At 54.0% G+C, this 21,293-nt stretch overlaps 3 protein-coding genes across 3 annotated transcripts in view; all 3 read right to left on the bottom strand.

The window, feature by feature from the left end:
* The window catches only part of LOC129132056 (uncharacterized), a 157,054-nt gene that overhangs the window by 55,985 nt on the left and 79,776 nt on the right, over nucleotides 1–21,293 (bottom strand). The window lies entirely within an intron of this gene.
* On the bottom strand, nucleotides 1,494–12,159 carry LOC143695929 (uncharacterized). The gene is made up of 2 exons (XM_077191161.1): nucleotides 12,048–12,159; nucleotides 1,494–4,026 (listed from the first exon to the last, which is right to left on the bottom strand). Exon 2 carries the CDS (start codon nucleotides 3,997–3,999, stop codon nucleotides 2,836–2,838), a length of 1,164 nt encoding a protein of 387 aa, XP_077047276.1. The 5' UTR covers nucleotides 4,000–4,026; nucleotides 12,048–12,159; the 3' UTR covers nucleotides 1,494–2,835.
* On the bottom strand, nucleotides 16,245–18,776 carry LOC143691868 (class II histocompatibility antigen, B-L beta chain-like). The gene is made up of 5 exons (XM_077191196.1): nucleotides 18,669–18,776; nucleotides 17,941–18,210; nucleotides 17,140–17,424; nucleotides 16,430–16,536; nucleotides 16,245–16,329 (listed from the first exon to the last, which is right to left on the bottom strand). Exons 1-5 carry the CDS (start codon nucleotides 18,751–18,753, stop codon nucleotides 16,321–16,323), a joined length of 756 nt encoding a protein of 251 aa, XP_077047311.1. The 5' UTR covers nucleotides 18,754–18,776; the 3' UTR covers nucleotides 16,245–16,320.

A 21,293-nucleotide genomic window follows, 5' to 3' on the forward strand; every position in this document is an offset into this window, starting at 1 on the left:
CTGTGCAATTGCTGTGCTAAACTTGGGCACTATGCTAAACAGTGCAGGAGTAAATATCATGCAAGTGGTTCAGCTATTGCAGGGAAACCCAAAGAGGAGCATGAAGGGGCGTATGGGGAAACAAATACCCCAAGAACCACAACAGCAAATGCGGGCCTTCCCAGCACTGCAAAGCTGCCCATTTGTGAACAATACTCAGGGGCAACAAGCGGGTCCGCAGGGATTGATATACCCACGGCTGACACAGTAACCATTCTGACAAAAGAAATATGTAAAGTGCCCCTCGATGCCTATGGTCCAATAGGACGGGGATTGAGTGCGTTTTTGATAGGGAGATCAAGAACTACACTTAGAGGTATTCATGTGCATCTAGGGCTTATTGATGCTGATTATTTGGGACAGATTCATGCCATGGTATCCATCGATGACCCTCCTGTCACTATTCAGAAAGGAACCTGCATTGCTCAAATTGTACCTTTTGTGAGTTTTGTTCCAAATACAGTGGGCCGAAGTTGCGGCACAGGAAGTTTTGGATCAACAGGAGTACCCCAAGTGTTCTGGGCTGAGAAAGTATCAGAGAACCATCCAGAAAAGACATGCATCCTCACCACCAGTGGATGCATGTCCATCCAGGAACCATATCAGTAACAGGTTTGATTGACACTGGAGCAGATGTCACAATGCTCTCGTGACTTTGCTGGCCTCAGTCGTGGCCTCTCACTCATGCCAGTTTTGGACTCCTGGGGTTGGGTGGTGCTACAACAGGTGGCCTGTCAGCCATTGTAATTAATGTGAAACATCCTGATGGCCAACAAGCTAACATCAGACCCTATGTTGCCGATGCTCCTCAAAGTCTGTGGGGACGACATTGTTTATCTCAATGGGGTGTCAAAATTACTACGGATTTTTAACGGGGGCCACTGTGATGCAGGGCAATGAATGTCCAGTTGTGGCCCTGACATGGTTGACAGATAAACCTGCCTGGGTTGGACACTGGCCCCTTACTACTGAAAAGCTTACTGCCCTGCAAGAGTTAGTCACAGAACAATTGCAAGCAGGATATACTGAGGAATCATTCAGCCCCTGGAATACCCCTGTTTTTATAATAAAAAAGAAATCAGGAAAATGGAGACTTTTACATTATTTATGGCAGATAAATGCTGTAATGGCAACAATGGGAGCTTTACTACCAGGCCTTCCTACACCTACAATGATTCCACAGGAATGGCAAATAGTTGTCATTGATCTGAAAGATTGTTTCTTCACTATTCCATTGGCTGAGCAAGACAAAGAAAAATTTGCTTTCACTGTGCCTTCCATAAACCATGCTGAATCCAATAAAAGATATCAACGGAAGTTACTTCCCCAAGGCAGGAAACATTCGCCAACTATTTGTCAATGGTTTGTGGCACAGGCCTTGTCAAAAGTGCAGGAGCAATTTAAAAACTGCTACTGTTATCATTACATGGATGATATCTCGTTGGCATCTGATAACAGTTATTAGCTCTTAAACAATGTGCTGTGACAAATTTGAAAGCTTTTGGTCTGATCATGGCCCCAGAGAAAGTGCAGGAACACATGCCTTGGAATTATCTAGGTATGTTGGTGACCAACACTCAAGTTATGCCTCAACCTGTGAAGTTAGACATTGATGTTAAAACTGCTACTGATGTACAGAAATTGGTTGGTTTAATAGGTTGGATTCAATCATATTTAGGCATAACTAATCATCAGATGCAACCATTGTTTGATTTGCTTTCAGGCACCACCTTCTCTACTGATGAGAGGCAATTGACCCCAGCAGCAAAGACCCTAGAAGAAATTGAATTAGCCTTAGCACACAAATTTGTTAACAGAATAGATACCTATGTTGGTGTTCAAGTGTTTATTTTGAAGGACCATGAAATACCATGTGGAATACTGTGTTAGTGGAGTGATAACTGGGAAGATCAACTGCATATTCTGGAATGGATATTTTTATCTTTATTGAAAGATAACAAAAAAATATAACCTCTTGCTGCTCTAAAAGAGAGACAAACTCACAAAGTCTCTCTGTGGGCTGTAGCTCAGCTCACTCAGTCCCTTATCAGTCCCTCCAGTGCTGGAAATGCCGCGGCCCAGGCCCGGCCTGGTGGGCCACAGGTGTGAGCTGCCCCTGCTCTTCTGGTGTTCAGGCCAGAGCAGGTTTAAACAGGTCCAAAGAAAAGGGGAAAAAACCCCACAGTTCAGGGAACTTCTCTGGTTCAGCTAGCTAAAACTAACTAAAAGCAAAGGAGAGCTCTGTCCCGCTGTCTGTCCATCTGCAGACAACACAGTCCCAGAGCAGGAATGTGGAGGAGCGAGTGCAGTTTCTGAAAACAAACTCCGCACTTCTTCTCTCCCCCCTTCACTCTCAGGACAAGTCTTACAGGTACAAAACTTATTATTCAGCATAAACAGAACAAACTGGGGATACAAGCATCATATAGTCAACCCAGAATATACCTCAGGGACCATTCAGTACTCCTTGATGTCACCAGAAGATAGGATTGAATGCAAAAGATTTTATGGGGTTGAAAGTTGACAAATCGGCTCTCCCCAAGGAATCCCCATTGTAGGCCTGCGTCCTGATGGATGTTCCTGCCTCTGGGTTTATCTAGCTGCCCACAGGGAATCAGGAAGAAGTGGAGCCCCCCAGCCAGATGCCTTCTACTTGGATCACCAGGACCACGGATCACCAGGGCTCTCCCCAACGGGGGTCACTGGGGATCATCCGATGCAGATCCTCTCATGGAGGATGGAGCTGGAGCAGTGCACAAAGCTCTTCCCACACTCGGGGCACTCACAGGGATTCCCTTAGTGGCGCCTCCGTTGGTGTCGGGTCAAAGCTGAGCTTGATGAGAATCTCATCCCACACTCCCCACACTCGTAGGGCCTCTCCCCGGTGTGGATGCGCCGGTGCAGGGTGAGGGTGGAGTTTTGCTTGAAGCCCTTCCCACAGTCGGGGCAGCGGAAGGGCCTCTCCTCGGTGTGACTCCGCTCATGTTTGAGAAGATCGGAGCTCCTGTGAAACCTCTTCCCACATTGGGGACACTTGTAGGGCTTCTCCCCAGAGTGAACACGCTGGTGGTGTTTTCTCAGGTCAAAGTGCCACCCATAGCTCTTCCCACATTCCAAGCAGGTGTAGGGCCGTTCCCCAGTGTGGATGACCTGGTGGCGGATCAGGGCCGAGCTTCCTCTGAAGCTCCTCCCACATTCCCCACACTTGTAGGGCTTTTCCCCAGTGTGGATCTTCTGGTGTTCCGTCAGCTGGCACTTGATGCTGAAGCTCTTCCCACACTCCCCACACTCATAGGGTTTTTCCCCAGTGTGGATCCTCTCATGTTTCCTCAGGCCAGAGCTGCATCTAAAGCTCTTCCCACATTCCACACACTCATAGGGCTTTCCCCCAGTGTGGATCCTCTGGTGTTGCATCAGGTTCCCCTTCTGGCAGAAGCTCATCCCACATTCCCCACACTCATAAGGCCGGTCTCCAGTGTGGATCATCTTGTGTTGCATCAGCTGGCCCCTCTGCCTGAAGCTCTTCCCACATTCCCCACACTCAAAGGGCTTTTCCCCAGTGTGGATCCTCTGGTGTTGGATCAGGCTGGAGCTCTGGCTGAAGCTCTTCCCACACTCCTCACACTCATAGGGCCTCTCCCCAGTGTGGATGACCTGGTGCCGCCTCAGGCTGGAGCTCCAGCTGAAACGCTTCCCACATTCCTCACACTCATAGGGCTGCTCCCCAGTGTGGATCACCTGGTGCTGGGTCAGGCCCAAGCTCCGACTAAAACCCTTCCCACATTCCAAGCACTTGTGGGGCTTCTCCCTGCCATGAGGCTTCTCCACCAGCTCTGAGCTCTGGCTGGATCTCCGGCCGCCTTCCTGGCTCAAGGGGGCTCTTTCCTCCCTGCAGCTCCCTGGGCTGGGTTTGCAGCCCCTCCTCGTGCGGAATCTCCAGGGCTTTTCCTCCTCCTCCATCCAGACACTCCCTGGGAATGAAAAATCCTGGTTTGGAGAAAAAAACAAGATGAGAGTCCCTTGGACTGGGAGTTCCTCCTTGCCCAAGTTCATCTCATTAAGTCATTGGGCATCTTGTGTCTCTAAGAACCTCCAATACATCACAATTCAGCACAAAAGTCCTCCAAACATCAAGACACAGATCAAAAACTTGCCAAACATCAAGATCCAGCAAAACCCCCCTCCAAATATAAAGATTCAGCCCCCACAAAAAAACAAAGCACCAACAATTAGCCCAATAAAGCTCAGAAACACCAAGATTCACCCCCGGGAAAACCGTGGATCCCAATCCCCAGTCACCTGCTGCATGTGGGGGGGGGCAACGCTCCTGGGGCTGGGGTAGGAGGCTGCAGATACAGGGAGAGGTGGAACCTTGTGCTGCTTCCTCTTCCTGTTCCTCCTCCTGTGTCCCTATTCTTCCTCACACTCCTCTTCCTCCTGCTATTCCTCTTTCTCTTGCACAATCCCACCTTCTCCTCCCACGTGCTTCATTTGACCATTTTGTTCCTCAACCCTGCTTCTCCTTCCTTTCTCCTCCTGCCCCAGGCCCAGCACCCGCTGCCGGCTCCCTCTTGCCCCCAAACCCACAGCATCCCACGGCAGGGGCAGGGATGGAGCTGGGGCAGGTCGGGCTGGGGCAGCACTGGGCTCTCGGCCGCTCCCGCCCGCACTCGGTCCCCACTGCAGCCGCTCCCGCCAGGACAGCGCGGGGGGGCCCGGCCTTGGCGCTGCCCCACTCCCACCTCCCCAAATTCCGCTCGAGGGGGGCGCTGGGGCCGAGGGGGGGCGGGGCGCAGGTGGGGAACGCTGGGAGCTGCGGGTCTGCCTGGCAACTGCTGAGTCATCAGAGCCGCGTGCTCTGATTGGCTGAGCGCTGCCTGAGGGCTGGGGCTGCAGCAAGGGGGGGACACACAGCTCCAGGGGGGATGTCCCACAAACGGGGAAACCCCCATGAAAGGAAGAGGAAAGTGTCTTTACAAACAGATGCTGTGAATCTGATTAAAGATAGGGCCAGGGACTTGGACACAAGAAAGTGACAGGAGAAGCCATCAGTTTCAGAAAATGTTCTTAATTGATGACACAGACTGCTGCTCAGCCAAGGTCCTGCCAAATTCATGAACTTCGAGAAGAACAAAGACTTCACAGAGTCATGAATATCGTTCGCTATTTAAAAGTGGGAGCATATCAAGGGGGTATGTGGTAGGTGGATTGGGAAGTCTGTACTTCTCAAGCACTACAGCCAATGCAGAAAGGGAAAGGGAGATGTGGCCAGGAAAATTAGGATGAAAAGGCAGCTGTGTCCTCCAAGAACTGGACAGACCCCGTGGGAAATGTCTCATGGCCATTCCCATTTTTTTAGGAATGTAATTACTTTTACAGGACTCCTCTGTCTGCTTTGTGGACAGAATCTCTGAAGATGTCAATTTTTCCACACACCTTGGGACTCGTCTGGAATTCTATCCACCGTCTGGGGCAGCGGGCAGTGAGTGCAGCTGAAGGTGCCTCACCCAGTTCGGGTGATCGGCCCCCTTGGGGGCGGCAGCACCGGGGACTGATTGGGTACCTGAGAGTGACCAGGAGACAGACGAGTGACACATCAGGGGGGGCTGTGAAGAGTCAGCAGGGAGAGAGCACTGAAAATCTCATCAGTGAGTGCACTGGGATCTTTGGGGAGTGAGCACGGCAGGGCACCCATGGAGGCTAGAAAAGGGAAAGCCAGGAAGGGGTCCTGTGCCAAAGGGATGATGATCCCAAAATATCTCTGAAGGGTCCCTTGGGAGAAGGTTGAGGGAGTTTGCACATTCACCCAGAGGTAATTAAGAACTTGGACACCCAGGGGGGCAATAAGAGAAGTGGAGAAAGGATTGAGACAACAGGGCATGGATGGTGTTGGTGTGCTGCAAAGGGACTGGGTGAGGGGGAGTGTGCAGCAATATGCTTAAGGCAAAAAGCTGCAGAAGGAATCTTTGTGGGAAGGAAAAGGATGATGGAAAGAGAAGGAAGAGAAAAATACTGAGGACTGGGATGTTTTTCAGCAGGGTCTTATCCTCAACATTTGCCAGCTGATCATTTGTATCCCCGGTTTCCAGGAGAGGAAAACAAGGAGGTCAGGGTTTCAGGGGGTTTCTCTGTGGGGGGCAGCGGCAGCACCGGGCGCAGAGGTGCGGGACCGGGAGCACGGGCTGGGGGCCTGGGGGGAGCTGCGGGGCCGGGCCGGGGCTGTGGGGCAGCCGGGGCTCAGCGCCGGGCGCTGCCTGACCCCACCAGCCCCGGGCAGGGCCGGCAGTGGCCCCCGGCCCCCAGGAGGCTGCGGGACGCCCCGGCCGCTGCCCGGCCCCGTGGAGCTGCCGGCCCTGCCCGCCGGGGGGCGCCTTTGGACACTGCGGCAGGACAGGGACCGGCTCTGGGATACGGGCTGGGGAGGGCACCCTGAGCACAGGGACGAGGAGCAAGGAACATCTGGGAAATGTGGATTATACATTTTAGCATGGAGATTGTCTTTTAAGGATTTTGTTAGGGTTACTGGAGATACAAATGATTTTACAGTAAGCTCAGCAGCTTTCAGAGGATGAGCACCCACAGGCACTGAGGGGGGCTGCAGGAGGGGCAGAAGAAGGCCCTGCAGCACTTGGGCACAAAGGCCCAGCAGGTGAATGCAAGAAGGGAGCAGCAAAAGGCCAAGCTGAAGGCAAAGGCCAGGGCAGAGTTCCTACAGCCCCTGAGGGATCAGCCCCAGGGCCCAAGGGGGCCCCAGCACCCAGGGCACGGGCTCGGCCACAAGCACCCGGCAGAGGCATTGCCCTCCTCGGCAGGGGACAGCCCACCCAAACAGCCCCTGGCAAGGAATCAGGGCTCCAGCTGCAGGGCACAAGGACACTGCAAGCACAGACAGCAGCACCCTCAGGACCAGCAAGTCCACCCCTTGATGGACATGGATTGGCAGGGCTGTCACAGCTCCCATCACACCAGGGACCCTCCACACTGGAGCCCTTGAGAACATTCAGCTCGGTCTGCATTGAGAGGAGGCATTTTCTGATGGACACAGGAGCCTCTCAATGCACTCTGAATCTTCGACCCAAAAAAGTCTTGGATTATTCATGAGATAAGTGGGAAAGATGTATGGTTTTATTCAACCACTGTTAGCACTTGTGGGAGATGGGTTTGAAATGCATGAATTTTTATTTGCTCCTAATTGTTATCATGATTTACTGGGAAGGGATTGGATCTCTAAACTCAGAACACAAATTAATATTATAAAAGGTGATACAGAGACCAGTTCTGTTGTACCTCTGTGTCAAATGTCTGGCCAGGCCTATGCTGAAGTGAACCCAGAAGTGTGGGCAGCCCCAGGGAAAGAGGGAAAATTAGATATGGAGCCTCTACAAATTACTTCAAAGCAACCAGGACAAGCAATACCCTGTTCCAGGGGAGGGAAGGAAAGGCTCACAGCCTGGTATTGAGTCCCTGTAGAAGGCAGGGCTTTTGGAGCCAGGGGTGTCTCCCTGTAACACTCCTATCCTGCCAGTCAACAAACTGGATGTATGGACAGGAGGAGGAAACACAGAATTTTCAAGTGTTAAAATGAAGATGAAGTGAGGCCGCTGCCCTGGCCCTTCCAGACAGGGTAAAAGAATTTGAATTATAGGTGGATGTTAAACAGGGACTTGCCAAAGGAATTCTTGTGCTAAAATGTTTAACCCAGTGGCCAGAGAGCAGCCTCATTGTCTGCAGAATTCTGCAGCCACAGCTTTCATGGGAGCTGAGGCTGAAAACTGATGACAACAGGAGGATCTCCTAGAGTTCAAGTCTGGCAGCAAGTTAAAGCTTTGACAACCAAAAGAGCCTCTAAATGGATGAGCAGGGCTCGGTTATTACAGTATGAAACTTGTTCAATGGCACAGGAGGATTCAGAACTGAGGACAGGGCAAGGGTTTAACCCAGCCTCCTGTTTGAACAGCCTGGAGAGGGGCTGGCAAGGAACCCAGGACTGCACTCAAGGGACAGAGCTCCAGACCCAGGCTGGGAGAGATTGATGGGACATTCCCTGGCCTGAGGGACAAAATGTGTTTGTGGATGGCTCTGCAAGGGCAGCAGGAGGGAAAAGAGCTACAAGACAGGCTGTTATTAAGGAAGGGGAATCAGACAAAGCGCCGGTCACCGCCCCATGCTCAGCTCAACCCAAGGAGCTCTGGGTGCTTCTAAGAGCCTGGCACTGAAATGCCCTCAGCAGGAAGGCTTCAATATCTTCTGCTGACACCATGGCACCTAACAGGGGGGCAAAAGCAATTCTGACTGCTTCAGACACCACTGGATCAGAGATCAAGGTAGATTCTCCCACAGGAAGCTGGGCTGGCACAGAGCCTGCCCTGGCACTTTGCTGGTGCCAACACCCAGCCAGGACATCGGCTCCTGCCTAAGGAGTGCAAAGCAGCACCACTGGTGGCCAAGGGGCCCATGCCAAGTGTCCCTGAGGCCAGAAACAGCCGCCAGCACAGCTGAACACGGGGGGACCCCTCAGCCTGGCCTCAGGGGCTCTGAAGCCCCGGAGATTTGCACTTCCCGCCTGCAGCAGGACCATGGCAGCCGCCCCTGAGCCTGCCCTGAAGGCAACGCAGCAGCAGCCAGGGCTCCACAGCGGGCCAAGCCCCTGGGCCTGCCCACAGATCCTCTGCTCAAACCCTCGGAAATCCTGGCCACCCTCCTCTGGCACCTCCAGCCACTGCGGCCAAGCCTCGCTGCCACTGCTGCAGCTTCAGCGCTGGCTGGGCCTGCACTGCCACAGCTGCTGGGGAGCACCACGGCACAATTCCACCCTGGGGCTCACTCACACCCACACTCTGGGCTGCCTGCGACTGCATTGCTGCAAAATGTACCGATTTTGGTTCTTTTAAATCTTCTTTCTCTAATCAGGCTTGGTTTGTCTTTGCCTTGGGGAAAGGAATTTTAAAGGTTTTATTTAAGGGCTGTTACAGCACTCAATGGAGATGAGTTCAACATCTCCACAGACTGGGAATAGCCCAAAAGACACCCACAGAGATAACGACCAGCAACAAAACATCAACGCCCAGCAGCAAACAGCAACCAACAGCTACCCCAGACACTGCCCCCGGCACAGCTGGAGACACCTGGTCTGGAAAAGGCTGAGAAGGAAATCCAGGAGTGTGGACCGAATTCACAGCAGAGGGGAAGAAATCCGGATCCAACAGGAAACCAAATACTAAAAACCTACACAACATGGAAGCAATGAACATTAAACCAGGGGATTTAGATTGGTTCAGACTACATAAAGTTTAGGAAAAATCCAGTAAAACTCACATGCCATGGAATGATTTTCTCTGCACAGCCAGGGTATTTGTGAAAGAAATTATTTCTGTTGCACATCCTGGCCAGAACCAAGCAATGCCTTGACTCTCTAACACTCAAGAGATTCTTGGAGAGTTTTTGCTTTCCCTGCAGCTTCAGTGACACAATTACAACATGAGAAAAATTTTTCATAAAACTCACACTTTATATTTTCAGGTGGGTTTGGGACAGAATTGTGAGAATCAGTTTTTGGTCTGGGTTCTTCCATGTTCGCCTTTATGCTGCATGTGAAAAATGCATGTATTTTATGATTGGCTTTTCGCAAATATTAAAATGAATATTATATGTGTTGTTTTAGAAAGTAATGCTGTATTAGTTTTCTTAAGTACTGTGTTAAATATAGTTTTAGATTATAAAAATTGTTTAAATAGAAACGATGCTATGCAGGATACTTTTTTAAAAAGAAAGGACTCACAGCGAGATAGCAGCCACAGGACACCTAAATCTTTCAGAGAAGAATTTATTGCCCTCTTATCAGAAGAAACCAACTTCTTCCCACCTCGAAGGCGCTGTTAGGATTTGGAGGAAGAAATGAAGATTTGGAGGATGACCAGACAGAATCCTGTATTTGAATGGAATTTATGCATCAGGTATGAAGTGTATGAATATGCAACAGGCTATTGTTTTTAAGGGTTAATCCTTTGTTAACGGGTGTCCTTTTGAGGCTCGTGCTGGGCAGTACCGGGACATCCCCGGGACATCCACATCCGTAACACTTTGTATTTATTGTCTCATATTGTCCTAATTCAGTTTGTCCAAATTGTTATTACTCTAATTGTATTACTATTTTTATAACCATTTTATTACTATTAAATTTTAAAAAAAATTAAAAACAAGTGATTGGCGTTTTTAACACTGCATTTTGCAAAATTGAAGAGCATTACCATAATACTTTTAACTCGTAAATAGTTGATACTTTTTGCAAAAAAACCAGATTCTGTGGGGGGCCACACGTGACTCTTGAGGTGGCTGCCCTGGAAGAGAAGCTTCATTGCAGGCAGCCTGCAGAGGAGCTTTAGAAATGCAAATGAACACTGCTGGGCAAAGCCTGGACAATGGACCTGGGTCTCTTGCCTGGGGCAGGAATTGGGCTGATTCCCTCTGCCCCTCACCCCAAGCTCTGCCTGCTTGCACTGATGGAATTTGCACAGCTCAAGGCAGAGCCCAGGGTGAGGATATCTGACCCTGCAACAGAAACGGGTGAAGCTGCACAGGGAAACAGCAAATGGAGAATGTTGGCAAAACTTCACTATAAATAAATGGGGGGGGAATCATCCCTCTGCCCACGCCAACATGTGCTGTCACTGTCAGTGTTATATACAGGGTATATTAGGGTACTGGGGACTTTTTGCTACCAAAAATTCAGGGAAATCAGTTGGGAATCCAAGTATTTGATGATTTAGTTAGAGAAAAGTAGTCAATTGATGCAGCCCTGGCTGGAGAGAGCGGACAAAAATGGGGAAAGGCCACCAGAACAAATCCGACAACACCATGGACCGGCCCCTGGGAACCCAAACTAATTCATATCAGGAGCCACAGAACCCATTTCTCATTTCAATGGCATCATTAGATTACAAACTGTCCTCAGAATAACCAACCAGACAGCTCCAGCTCCTGACCTTCCTGCTGAGCAATCCACGGAAATGAGGAACACAACATTTCACCATGGGATGGGATCAGATCGTCTGTTAGCAGAAAAAAGAGGAGTTTGTGGAAAACTAAGTGACTCAAACTGCTGTTGGCATTTAGATGACAAAGGAAAAGTGCTGAAAAAAAAAAACAACGGAAACAAAAAAAGCAGCTCATGTACCAGTCCAAACGTGAAAAGAATGGGAATGGGACACGGTTTTGTGGCTCCCTGGCAGACCATGGGTTAAACGAATGCTGTTTCTCCTCTGATGTGCTACAGCAACTCTCACCTTTTTACCGTGCTCCACACCTTGAGAGTGCAGCTCATTCAGCAGCTGAGCAAGGGGCCAGGGGCTTGTAGATAAGGAAGTAACGGGCGAAACCACCAGCTTCAATACATGTTACTAATTAACATGGACTGCTGCTCACAGAAAGTCCCGCTAAATTCCTGAACTTCGAGAACAACCAAGACTTAAGAGAGCCGTGAATATCGGCTGTTCTACAAAAGTGGGGTTGCACATTAACGAGGACATGCAGTTGGCAGATGTGGAAGTCTGAACCTTCCAAGTACCTCAGCCAGTGGGCAAAGGGAGAGGGAGAAGCGGCCGGGAAAATGAGGATAAAAAGGAGGCTGCGAACTACAACAATGGCAGAGAGCGCACGGCAAATGCCCCACGGCCTCTCCCTCTGCTCAGCAATAAAGTCACTTGTACAGGACTCCTCTGTCTCCTCTGGGCACAGAAACCTCCGGCCACGTCAATTTCCCCGCACAGCCCCGGGCACGGGGCAGCCGCCTCTGTCCCAGCCACAGCAACCGGGCCGAGCCAGCGCTGCTCCGGCAGCGGCTCCTGCCGAGGCAGCGGCCGCAAGGAGACCGCGGGCAGCCGCTCCCGCAGCGCCCTCACGCCAGCGGCAACACGCGCCGGACACGGCACAACGAACCCGCCTGAGCCCCCTGCCGCCCCCGCGGCCCGCAGCGAGCCCCGAGCCCGCGCACAACCCAGCGCGGCTCCCACCTGCGCTCCGGCCGCCTCCCAGCTCCGCCGCCGCCTCACCGCGCTCCGGCCGCTGCCACCGCTCCCGGGCCCGCACAGACGCTCCGCCAATGGCGCCGCTGCCGAGCCACGGCCGCCCTCAAGCCGCCACCGGGGCCTGCCCCGCCCCGCTCCCACCAATCAGCGCGCCAGAACCACGACTGACGGCACCGTCACCCAATCGCAGCCAGGGGCGGGCTCTGCACACGGCACAGCCTCGCCCCGCGCTCTCAGGCCCCCCGGGCTGCGTGAGGGCAGAGCCGGAGATGAGGAACAGCCCTGGAACGGGCCCGGGCCCGAGGGGATTGAGCTGAAAACACAAACAAACTTCTCCGCACCTCCCGCCACGGCTATCCCGGCACTGCGGCTCCGGTGGCTCCGGCTCAGCGGGAAGCCCTGGAGCCTCACTTCTCCTACCCCTAATTAGGAGCAGCAGTGCATCGCTTTGATTTCCCCCAAAAAGGGAAAACTGCCCCAAATCCCTGTGGATGAGTGAGGGAGAGGAGAGATTTCTGACAGAAAACCCAAAAACCTCAGAGCAGGATAATGAGAAGTAAGTGAAGAGCCTTAAATCCAGCCTTCCCCCACGCCTCCCTCCTTCCAGCTGCACCTCCTACCCCGGCAGTGCCGGAGACAGGGAATGGGGCCGTGCTCACTTCATGCCCCGGGGCTTCTCCCTCTGCTCGGGGACAGGAGTCGTTCCCCTGCTGCACCCTGGGCTCTCTCCCACCGGAGACTTCTCCAGGAACTTCTCCAAGCTGAGTCCATCCCACGGGGCACAGCCCCCCTCCAAGTGCTGCAGCGTGGGTCGCCGTGCCCCGGGGTCAGTCCTGCCAGGACAGGCTGCTCCAGCGGGGCCCCTCTGGCCACGGGGGCACAGCCTCCTCTCAGGCATCCCCGTGCTCCAGCGTGGCTGCTCCGGGGGCTGCAGGGGGATCTCTGCATCCCCATGGATCTGCGGGGGGATCTCTGCATCCCCATGGATCTACGGGGGGATCTCTGCATCCCCGTAGATCTCTGCATCTGGCACCGCCGTTTTTGGAGGAGCCAGGAATAGGCTGAGCTCTGCCTGAAGCTCTTCTCACATTCCCCACACCTTTCCCGGCACAGGGAAGCTTTTACCTCCTCACAGTTCCCCGGGCTGGGTTTGCAGCCCCTTCTCGTGTGGGATCTCTGGGGCTTTTCCTCCCCGTTGGATTCCTGCGCCGTGGAGCCGTTCCAAATGGCCTCTTCCACGAGGTTCTGTGGCAGGGATTTGTTGTCCCTGGTCTCTGTCCGCAGCTCAGTGCTTGGGGGAGGAAGGACAAGGAGAGGAAGAGACAGGGAGAAGGGAAAAGGAAAAGGCAGGAGGAGAGGAAGGAACAAGAAGGAACAAGGGAGGAAGGAGATGGGAAAGGAACATGGATGGATGTAGGACAGAATGAGGAGAAGAAGGAGGGTGGACAAGGAGAAGATGGGATTTGCCTCCATGCCAGAGGGAAGGGGAAGGAGATCCCCCCAGTCCATCCCTGGCAGGATGGCGTTGGCAGTGAGGCTGTCCTGCAGCGATGCTGGGCTGGGAGATGGAGCAGCAGGGAGGGGAAAGGGGCAGTGATTCCTCCTGCCCTGCCTGGCTGTCCCAGTCTGGAGCGTCCTGGCGCTGCCAAGGCCCTTGGAGCGTCCGGCACTCAGGAGCCCGGAGCTCACGGCTGCTTTATAAAGCTGACAAAGTCGGCAGGATGGGTCTGGGTATGATCTCAGCAAACTGGGTTGATTGGTACAGGAACAGGGGACAGAGCTGAACAGGGTCCAGGGACAAAGACAGGGTGCAAGCTGAGGGCACAGGGGGTTTTTATATGGGGTAGTGAGGGTGGAGCTGAGGGTCAGGGTCCAATGGATATGGGGGAAAATGGGGCAAAGGAGGGGTTAAGGGTCGGGACAGCTAATACGGAAACCAGCAGAGGAATGCAGTAAACTAGGGCCAATGGAGGGACAGAGAGGGAGAACATTCTAGGGACTAACCAGAGATGGGTAATAGGGGGTGAACTAGGGTAATTAGGCCAACGGGCCAATGGGGTAACATAACTTTCCAGAAATCAGCATGTGCCTGCAAAGATCTATAGGAGAAGCAAGCTTGTCACCATAACCTTGAAATCTATTCTTCTTATTGGGGACCAGTCCTCCACGGGTGGGAGATTGAGACTCCCATGGACCTCCACACCAGTGCATCTTCCTTTTCCTCGCAGCCTCCTTCTCCTCCGTCCAGACAAAGTTTAGGATTGACAAATCCTGGCTTTGAGGGAAGAACAAGGGGTGAGCACCTTGGGTTTTGTGAGAAATGAGCCTCACTCTTTAGAATTTTTGAAAGTTTAATAAGGAATAATAAGGGACAAATCAGTAGCAGCGCTGGGTGTTGGCAATGGCCAGAGGCACACCAGTTAACCACAGCAACTCTTCTTGTCTAGTTTCTCCATTGTATTGTTCAAATACATATTCATAATGATTGTACATATTCAAACATTTCTTTGAACTCATTTACATGTTCCAGGAATTCTTTAGGTTGGTTTGACCCCCAACTCGCCTTTTTAGAGCACGTGCAGGAATCGTGGATTGCTGTTTTGAGGCTTGTGTGTCACTGCCTCACAAGGGCCCCTGTTCTGTGGTTTCAGCAGGTGACAGTTATTGACAGTGGAAGGGTCAGTGGCAGGGGCCTCATCACATCCCTTCCTTAAATGTTATCTGACCATGCAGACGCTTTTAGCTATTTCCACAAGTACTTTAAATGAACATTAGCTCTTTCAGAAATATCTCTGAGTTATTATTGTCAGTTAGTTACAAAAATAAAAGCATTAGTTATTATTTCACAACTACAGCTACTTCTGCAAAAGTTAACATTCTAATGCACAACACATGGCATCCACTTTAATATTTTGCAAAAGCCAAAACTATAATGTATCTTTTTCACACTGTCCATAAACTCAAATATCAACCATAAATGATGTTCTGAGGATCTGAGCTACACAGGGGCCAGGCATTGGCCACAAAAAGCTGACAAATTATACTATAGCAAAAGCAGTGAAAAGTGATTACAAACTGTACTCTATCAAAATTGTTGTGATTAAGAATATTTTGCAGAAGTCAATACATAATAGCAAAAGCCAGCACTACCTAGTTATTTATAACAAACCCAGGGCAGGTTTTTCCCTTGCATGGAGCACCTGGGCCTTCCCCGGGCCCCTTCTGCCCTCCTGCAGAGCCGGTGGCATTTTCCAGCACACACAGTTTGTAACCAAGAGCCGGGTGCAGCCGAGAAGGCTCCAAGCGCCTCCTTCCAGGCTGACTCTGCAGGTGCCGAGGCTGCTCTGGGCTCTGCCAGGGCTCTGCTGGGGCTCAGCTCTGGGCCAGGCTGGGCCCGCCCTCCCCTCACATTGCTCCGGGCAGCTGAGTCACAGCGGGAGAGGGAAGGGACACGTCAGGGGAGTTGAGGTTTGAGAGAGTTTGTATTCCAAAAACTTTCATAACAAACAGGCTGTGCTAACTACCATAACTAACTACCTGTGCTAACTACCATAACTAACTAGTTGTCCTAACCACTGTAACTGAAAGCTGTCCTTTGATGAGGGAGGGGTCGATGCCCGTGGATCCCGCCGTGCCCCGGTGCGGGATGAGCTCCGTGCCCCGCTCCAGGTCCAGCCCCCGTTGGAGGATCCACGCTGGATAATCCCGGGTGACCCCCAGGGTCAGAGCCCCCCGCGTTGGGAACACACCTGGCTGGGGGCTCCACATCTTCCTGGCTCCCCCCGTGGACACCTCGGTAAAGGCCGGAGGATCTCCGCTGCTTCTCTGGTTTCTGCTCCTCTCCTCATCTCCCCCTCCTCTTCCTCCCGCCTCTCCTCCCCCGGTTCAATGGCTCCTCCAGCTCGTCCTCGTTCCTCATCCCGCCTCCTTCCCCTCTTCTCTCTCACGTCCCCCGCCCCTTCCACCTCCCCCTCCTCCCGCTCCCCCCGGGCCCTGCCCCCACCCTTTGTCCCCCTCCCTTTGCCCAAATCCGTCCCATCACCGCCCCCCCCAAATCCCTCCCCATCGCCCCCCAATAAACGGCCCCGGGGCCAACTGGGAAGCTTATTGGGAGCACTGGGAGCAGGCACTGGGCGGGGGCAGAGCGCCAGCGGGGCTGGGGGGACACGGGACCCCCCCAAAATCAGCGGAGCGGGGACGGAGCGGGGAGTCCCGGCCGGGCCCGAGCCCACGGGGAGGGGCTGCGGCCGCCGCCGGCTCAGGAGCTCTGTGGGCAGAGAAAAGGGGGTGACACCGGGCTGGGGGCCCCGGCGGGAGCGCACACGCTCCGCCACGGCCGGGACGCCACCCCCGGCACCCGCCCTGACCTTCTTGCGCACGTAGAAGCCGAGCCCCAGCGCCAGGAAGACGAAGCCCAAGACGAAGCCCCCGATGCCCGTCAGCATCTTGCTGCGGGCGGCGTCCGGCGGCATCTCTGGGGGGTCCGCAGGGCTCAGCACCCCCAAAACCTCTCACGGACACCCCCAGCCCCTCCCAGTGCCCTCCCTGTGGCCTCCAGCCCAGCCAGGAGCCCCTGAAACCTCCCCCCAATCCCTTTTTGTCCTGGCCAGGAGCCACCAAAGCCCCTCCCGTCCCTCTGAGGATCCCACAGCCCCCTCCCAGTTGCCCCCAGCGCCCCAGGAGCCCCAAAGCCTCTCGCAGTCCCTGGGCAGCCCCAGCAGGACTCAGCCAGAGCCCTCCCAGTCTGTGCCCAGCACAACCGAGCTCATGGCGAGCCCCGCTTGGCCATGGCCGATCTCCTTCCAGCCCCTCCGGACTCACTGCGATCCCTCCCAGTCACACCCAGCGCCCCCAAACTCCCTCCCAGTCACACCCAGTACCCCCAAACTCCCTCCCAGTGCCCACCAGGAGCCCCCAACCCCATCCCACCCTCCCCAGCCTCCCCCAAACCCCTTCCCAGCCCTTGCCCAGTCCCCAGGGCCTCTCCCAGTCCCAGCCCGGCTCTCTCCAGCTCCCTCCCAGTGGCTCCCAGCACAGCCCAGTGGCTCTGCCAGCGCCCCCAGGGGCTCCCCCGTACCCCAGTGCCGGCTCAGGGGCTGCTCCAGGCTGACGTGCTCCACCTGGCAGCTGTAGGTGAGCCCGCGCCGGGGCGGCGTTTCCAGCAGCACCAGCAGCTGGTAGGTCCAGTCCCCGTTGGGGACCACGTCGGTGGCCACCACGTGCTCCGAGAGCTCCTGCTGGCCCTGGAACCACCTCACCTGGATGGCAGCAGGGTAGAAATCCATCACGGAGCAGAGCAGGCGGCCGGGGCCGGGCTGGGAGCTCGAGGAGGGCACCAGCGAGATGGACACGTTGGGGGGCACTGGGGGAGAGAGAGAGAGAGAGAGAGAGAGAGAGCGGGGACACACTGGGATCAGCTGGGGGGCACTGGGACAGATGGGAGAGGGCTGGGCTGGGCTGGGCTGGGGAGGGACGGGAATGGACTGGGATAGACTGCGATGGAATTGGAGATGGTCTTGGAGGGACTGGGTGCAACTGGAAGGGATTTTGATGGCACTGGGATGAAGTGGTAATGAAGTTCGCGACACTGGGAGGCCGAGTCCAGCGCGGGGCACTGGGCGCTGCGGATCTGCCTAACAACAGACGAGTCATGAGAGAGACGCGATCTGATTGGCTGAGAAGCGTCAGCTTTACGCGTCGCTGAAATGGACGCGCGGGGGGCACTAGGAGGGGCTGGGAGGAACTGGAGGAGATAGGAGGACGTGGGGTGGGTCAAGGAGGGCTGAGGGCTCTGGGGCGATTCCCCGGGAACCTTTGAGGGGCTCCAGGGTCACTGGCAGGGCAGGGCCCGAGGGGACACGCTCTGCCCCGCCCTCACCTCGGCGCTCCACGCTGAATGGGGTGGTAATCCGGTAGTTGTGCCGGCAGTACGTGTCTACTGCAGTCCGTGCGTCCTCCAGGAATTCCGGGTCGCTGTTCCTGTACTGGGCATGTTTCTCACCATAGGGGGTGAACCCCACATAGTGCCCCACGTCGCTGTCGAACATCAGGTACTGCTCCCGGTTGTAGATGTACCTCGCCACGTACCTCACCTTCTCTGTACCGTTAATGAAGTGACACTCGTACTGATGCATGTTCTGGAACACCCCTGTGAGTGCAGCACACAGCTCAGGGGGTGCCCCACCCAGCACCCCGCAGAGCTCCGGGGCCCACCGCGGATCCCCACTCCGCACCCCCTGTGCCCCACGGCCGACACGGGACCCTCCTGCCCGCGCTGCCGCTTCCTCTTTGCCGCCCTTCCCCCATTTCCCCTTCCACATCCTCTCCCCTCCCACCTCCGACAGCTCCCAAATCACTTTTGGGGTCCCATTTCCCCATTTTCCCACGAATCCCCCAATCCCCGACCCCCTCCCGCTCAGTTTTGCGGTCCCCCCCTCTCCTTTTCCCCCTTCCCCGCCCTCTCCCACCCCTGCCCCCATCCCTCAGCCCCTCCCTCTCTCCCTTTGGGGGGTCTCCTCCTCCTCCCCCTCCATTCCGGGCTCCCCCCTTCGCCCCCTTTTCCCCCTTCTCCCCCTCCTGTCCCAGCGCCTCCCGCCCCCCGCTCACCCGAGAGCTCCGCGCCCGCAGCCGGGGGGGCTCCCAGCACCACCAGTGCCACCAGTAGGGCCCCAGCTGCCGCCCATCGCCCCATGGTCAGCGACCTCCACCCCAAACCAACCGCGCTCAACTGGGAGAGCCAGCCCGGAGCAGCGCGGGGTCATGAGGGCCGCGTTCCCTGATTGGTCGGGCGTGGTTTTTGGCGGCGCTTTGATTTGTTGTGCTTGTTTGTGGGCTCGCTCTCATTGGCCGAGCTGGTTTTTTGCGCTCTCTAATTGGCCGGTTTCTTTGGGAGCCCGATTTCCAGACCCTCTTCCCAGCAACTAATGAGTCACAAACATTCTTCGCTCTGATTGGCCGGGATTTCTTAAAGAGCTGAATATTTAAACCCTCTACCCAGCAACACATGACGCGCAATAAACTCTTCTCTCCCATTGGCTGAGCGCTTTTTGGGGTGCTGCTCCCCGGTTCCCAGTCCCCTCAGTTTGGATCCGCGTTCCTGGGAGCAGCACCGACCCTTCCCGGTGTGCCCGGAGAGCCATGGACGGAGCGCGGAGCCTCCCGCGGCTGCTGCCGCTGCTGGCCCTGACCCTGCCTCCAATTCTTGGGGTCCAAGAAGGGGTTGTGGGAGGGGTCCCGGATTTGGGGTTCGCTGGAATTTTTTTAATTTTGGAAAATTAAGGGGGGAATCCATCTCAATTTTTTTGGGGGGGATTTTTGTGGATATTTTTGATTTTTTGGGGTTTTTTTTCAGGATTTTTTCCCCCCTTTTTCATCATTTTGGGGCGTTGGCTGTTGTCGAATTCTCCTTTTTCCAGGACTTTAGGTGTCTGGATGGTCCTAAACCCATTTTCCCGGGATTTTTGGAGATTCCCAGAAGCACCAGGAGCTGGTAGGTCCAGTCTCCGTTGGGGACCACGTTGGTGGCCACCACGTGCTCCGAGAGCTCCTGCTGGCCCTGGAACCACCTCACCTGGATGGCAGCAGGGTAGAAATCCATCACGGAGCAGAGCAGGCGGCCGGGGCTGGGCTGGGAGCTCGAGGGGGGCACCAGCGAGATGGACACGCTGGGGGACACTGGGGGAGAGAGAGAGAGAGAGAGAGAGCGGGGACACACTGGGATCAGCTGGGGGGCACTGGGAGAGAGAGGGGAGGGCTGGGCTGGGCTGGAGAGGGACTGGGAATGGACTGGGAGGGACTGGAAGGGCGGGCTGTGCTGGGGCGGCCAATCAGAGCTGCTCATTTCACATTTAACCCCGATTTTCTGGGACTGAGCTTGTTCAGGATTTTCTGTTCAGATCCCTTTGTCCCACTCCACTTTAGAAACAAAATTTTATTAACAAGAGATCAAAGAAATTATTAAGCATTATTAAATTATATTTAAAAATTATATAAATTTTAATTATATGGACGTTTTAATTAATTTCACTAAAGTTTTATTAAAATTTAAAATTAGTAGTTATTTTAAATCATTTAAAGACTCCTAACATGGGCTGAGCTCCCCCTCCCCACTCACTGCGGGATGTGGGTGTGAGGCTCTGCCCAAAGTTTCCCTCATCTGCCTCACGATCGTCATTGGGGACCACTGAAGAAAAGCCCCCCCCGTCCGCAATCTCTGACCCTGTAGGAGAAAGGTCCACGCCGAGGGCCCCGAGACCTGAGAGTGTTGCTGTGCTGTTGTTCCCTGGTGTGTTTGCTGTGTGCTACAGTGAGCCAAATGAAAAGAAGAAGGGGGCACTGTGAAAAATTCTGGAATTTTTCCCCACCTCTTGGCCTGGCTGGACTTCTCCTGAATTTTTGGGTGGTCCCCCAGAGAGGACCCTCACTCGTTTATAGTCACTGTGACAGACAGAGATGTGAGAAGCCTCCATCAATAACTGAGACATGAAACCCCCATGTGAAAAGACCCCTCTCATTTTTTCCAGGGATTGGGACTGAAACCCCCAACCCGGGGGGGTGTGGGGGAGGCAAGCTGGCCAAAGTGAGATGGATGTTGCAGGTGTGAGCAGTAGACCAGAAGACAATGGCTCTCGCCCACTGCTGAACATGGACTGTGTGCACCCTTCCCCAAATACCATTTTTCCCCCTGAAAATACAATAGACTGCCTTTGATTTGGTTTCAAGATTCATCCCCTTCCCCCATCAGAACAGAGGATAATTAGAGTTGGGATGAGCTGCACCCCTGAGATCTCCCCAGACGTGACCTGGTGAGCTCCATGGGCAGGACATCGAAGGACTTTGCTGTTCGATGTTTGGTACCTATAAACCTTTCTTTTCTCTCCCTCCCTCTTCTCCTTATTTTTCCCTTTTACCCCCAATTCCTCCTGAACGCATTTCGCTGTGGTTGTTTCAATAAAGGTGCATTTGTTTTGATTATCACTGCAAACCCCCCATGGCTATGTCGGGTTTTGCACTCTCAGATCCTGTTGGATCGGCGGAAGAAATGCGGCACACAATATGAGTGAACAGCAAGTCTCCAACTTTATTGATAGTTCACACATATTTATATTGGTGTTAATGAAGCTTATACATATTGCAAAGCTGAGCTCATTATTGGTTAATTACTTCTCAGTCAACCACGCCTATTTCTTTATTCTTATGGTTATTTTGTTACTACTTCTACATTCTTGTGGT

The sequence above is a fragment of the Agelaius phoeniceus genome, chromosome 27 (genome assembly GCF_051311805.1).
Source record: "Agelaius phoeniceus isolate bAgePho1 chromosome 27, bAgePho1.hap1, whole genome shotgun sequence".
In the NCBI taxonomy this organism is placed as follows: domain Eukaryota; kingdom Metazoa; phylum Chordata; class Aves; order Passeriformes; family Icteridae; genus Agelaius; species Agelaius phoeniceus.